This window comes from Apaloderma vittatum, unplaced genomic scaffold (genome assembly GCF_000703405.1).
Source record: "Apaloderma vittatum isolate BGI_N311 unplaced genomic scaffold, ASM70340v1 scaffold36249, whole genome shotgun sequence".
Lineage (NCBI taxonomy): Eukaryota > Metazoa > Chordata > Aves > Trogoniformes > Trogonidae > Apaloderma > Apaloderma vittatum.
Genome location: NW_009734118.1, coordinates 146 through 2,215, shown reverse-complemented (window position 1 = coordinate 2,215; position 2,070 = coordinate 146). Strand labels below are relative to the sequence as shown.

The 2,070-nt window shown below is 51.4% G+C and overlaps 1 protein-coding gene across 1 annotated transcript in view; it reads left to right on the top strand.

Annotated features, from left to right (window-relative positions):
- PITHD1 (PITH (C-terminal proteasome-interacting domain of thioredoxin-like) domain containing 1) overlaps window positions 1–1,690 on the top strand; it is a gene marked incomplete at its 5' end in the record, with an annotated part of 2,049 nt that extends 359 nt beyond the window's left edge. Inside the window, 3 exons of the mRNA XM_009876159.1 lie at window positions 682–786; window positions 1,261–1,369; window positions 1,589–1,690. Of these exons, the coding sequence (XP_009874461.1) occupies window positions 682–786; window positions 1,261–1,369; window positions 1,589–1,690 (316 nt within the window). The remainder of the gene's footprint in view (window positions 1–681; window positions 787–1,260; window positions 1,370–1,588) is intronic.
- Between the last annotated feature and the right edge of the window lie 380 nt (window positions 1,691–2,070).

Genomic DNA, 2,070 nt, shown 5'->3' with positions numbered 1-2,070 from the left:
GCCGCCTTGTTCTGCGGCAGATCCGGCCTTCCAGGGCCTCAGGAGGAAAAAGAAATCGTGGCTTGCAGGGTGATGAGCATGGCTGCTCGCTGCCGTTTCTTTAGGGAAACGGGGCACTGATTTTAATTAGCAGAGAGCGTGGAGTTGGCTGCAGAAGGATCAGTGGGCCAAGAGGGGTTACGCTCTGGGGAGGAAGCTCTGAGGCCTGGAAGGGAGGGACACGAGTGACGGTTTGCAAGATTCTTGGCCGTGATCCTGACGTACTGAACCACGTGGCCTGCTTTAGCTCCTGAAGGGAGAGAGATCCTTATTAATACTGTCTTTTATTTAATAAAAATGAAAGAGTATTGAGTACTCTGCCCTTCTTTTGGAAAGAAATACACATTTATCAAGCCTGGATTTTGCTTGGTCTCCAGTGTCCTGGGGTTCATATTTACCCAAGCGTGCCGAGATCTGTATCTCCCCACCTTTGTTCCTGGCTCTTATTATTTCCTCAGGGTGTTGGGTATTCTGGAATTCGATGGTGCTTTGTGGTCGTGTTGGTATTTTTTCCCTTAGAAGACAAAGTAAAATCCAGTTTCTTATTGAGACGCAGCTGGGGTAGTGCTCATGGATCTGGAGGAAACCAATTAGCTGACCTGTATGTTAGTAACTTCCTGGGTTTCCTCCCTCTCTTCCCAGGTTCAAGAACATTCCTCACATGTCCTTTGATGACGCAGCCAGGGAACCAGACCAGATGTTCAGCCTCACCCGGGATCCGAGGGGCGAGCTGGAGTACCCCACCAAGTACGATGCAGACCTACGTGCCCTGGGGGGGTGGGGGGCTGCCCAGCCTGCTGATGTACCGCGGAATTTTAGGAAAGTGCTAGCAGAAGGCAGTTCCTTCCCTTGCATTTCAAAGCTGCCCAGAATAGAATTTGCCTCCTTAGCTCCGTCCTGCCCTTGTCAGGTGAGAGCTTTGGTCTGAAAACCATCTCCCTGGAGCCAGGGGCGTTCCTGTGCCCGTGACTCGGGAACTCTTGGGGTGCAGAATGATCCCAGCATCATGTTCCCTGCTCCCAGTGACAGCTCGTTGCCGCCCTGCTCACCACAACCATGAGGGAAGCCGCTCCTCCTGCCCCCTCAGTCATTTGCTCCCAAGGCTGGCTCGGGTTCGGGTAGGAGCTTCACACGGTGCGGGGCCGCGGCGCAGCGCTGACAGGAGGTGGCTGCGCAGTGGGGTGACGCACAGCTCCAGTTTCAGTGTGTGCTTTCTTTCAGAATTGCCCGTTTCTCCAACGTTTACCACCTCTCCATCCACTTTCCGAAGAACTTTGGAGCGGAGACAACAAAGATTTTTTACATAGGCCTCAAAGGAGAGTGGACGGAGGTAGGTCAGAGCAGACTGTGCTAGTCGTGTGAAAAGGGCTTTAAATCTTATGTTGATCTTGAGGGCTGAGGAAGAAGTGGGAGTGTTGTAGGGCATGGGGACGAAAGGTTTGCGGTGAAAATTAAGATGGAACTTGCTCAGCAATTTGCCAGTCCGTTTTTTTAGGAGGGACTTGGGATTCTGCTCTCCTCTGGACTAACACATTTAATCTTAATTCAGGCTCATCGCCACGAAGTCACCATCTGCAATTACGAAGCCTCAGCAAACCCAGCTGATCACAAACTGGAACAAATCACCCCACAGACTCATTTCATCTCCTAACAGAGATGGAACTTGCTCAGCAATTTGCCAGTCCGTTTTTTTAGGAGGGACTTGGGATTCTGCTCTCCTCTGGACTAACACATTTAATCTTAATTCAGGCTCATCGCCACGAAGTCACCATCTGCAATTACGAAGCCTCAGCAAACCCAGCTGATCACAAACTGGAACAAATCACCCCACAGACTCATTTCATCTCCTAACAGTACTGTCGGGAATCTCCCGAAGGCTGTGCTACGAGAGTATGGATGGGATGGGATGACTCAGACAGAAATGGCTTCCTCAAGTGCCGGAGAGCGTTGGATCAGTTTTACATTTCGGTCTTTGCCATGGAAAGCAGCGTGCCATAGGTGCAGTGCCCGCCTGAAGGCAGCCGCTGAGCT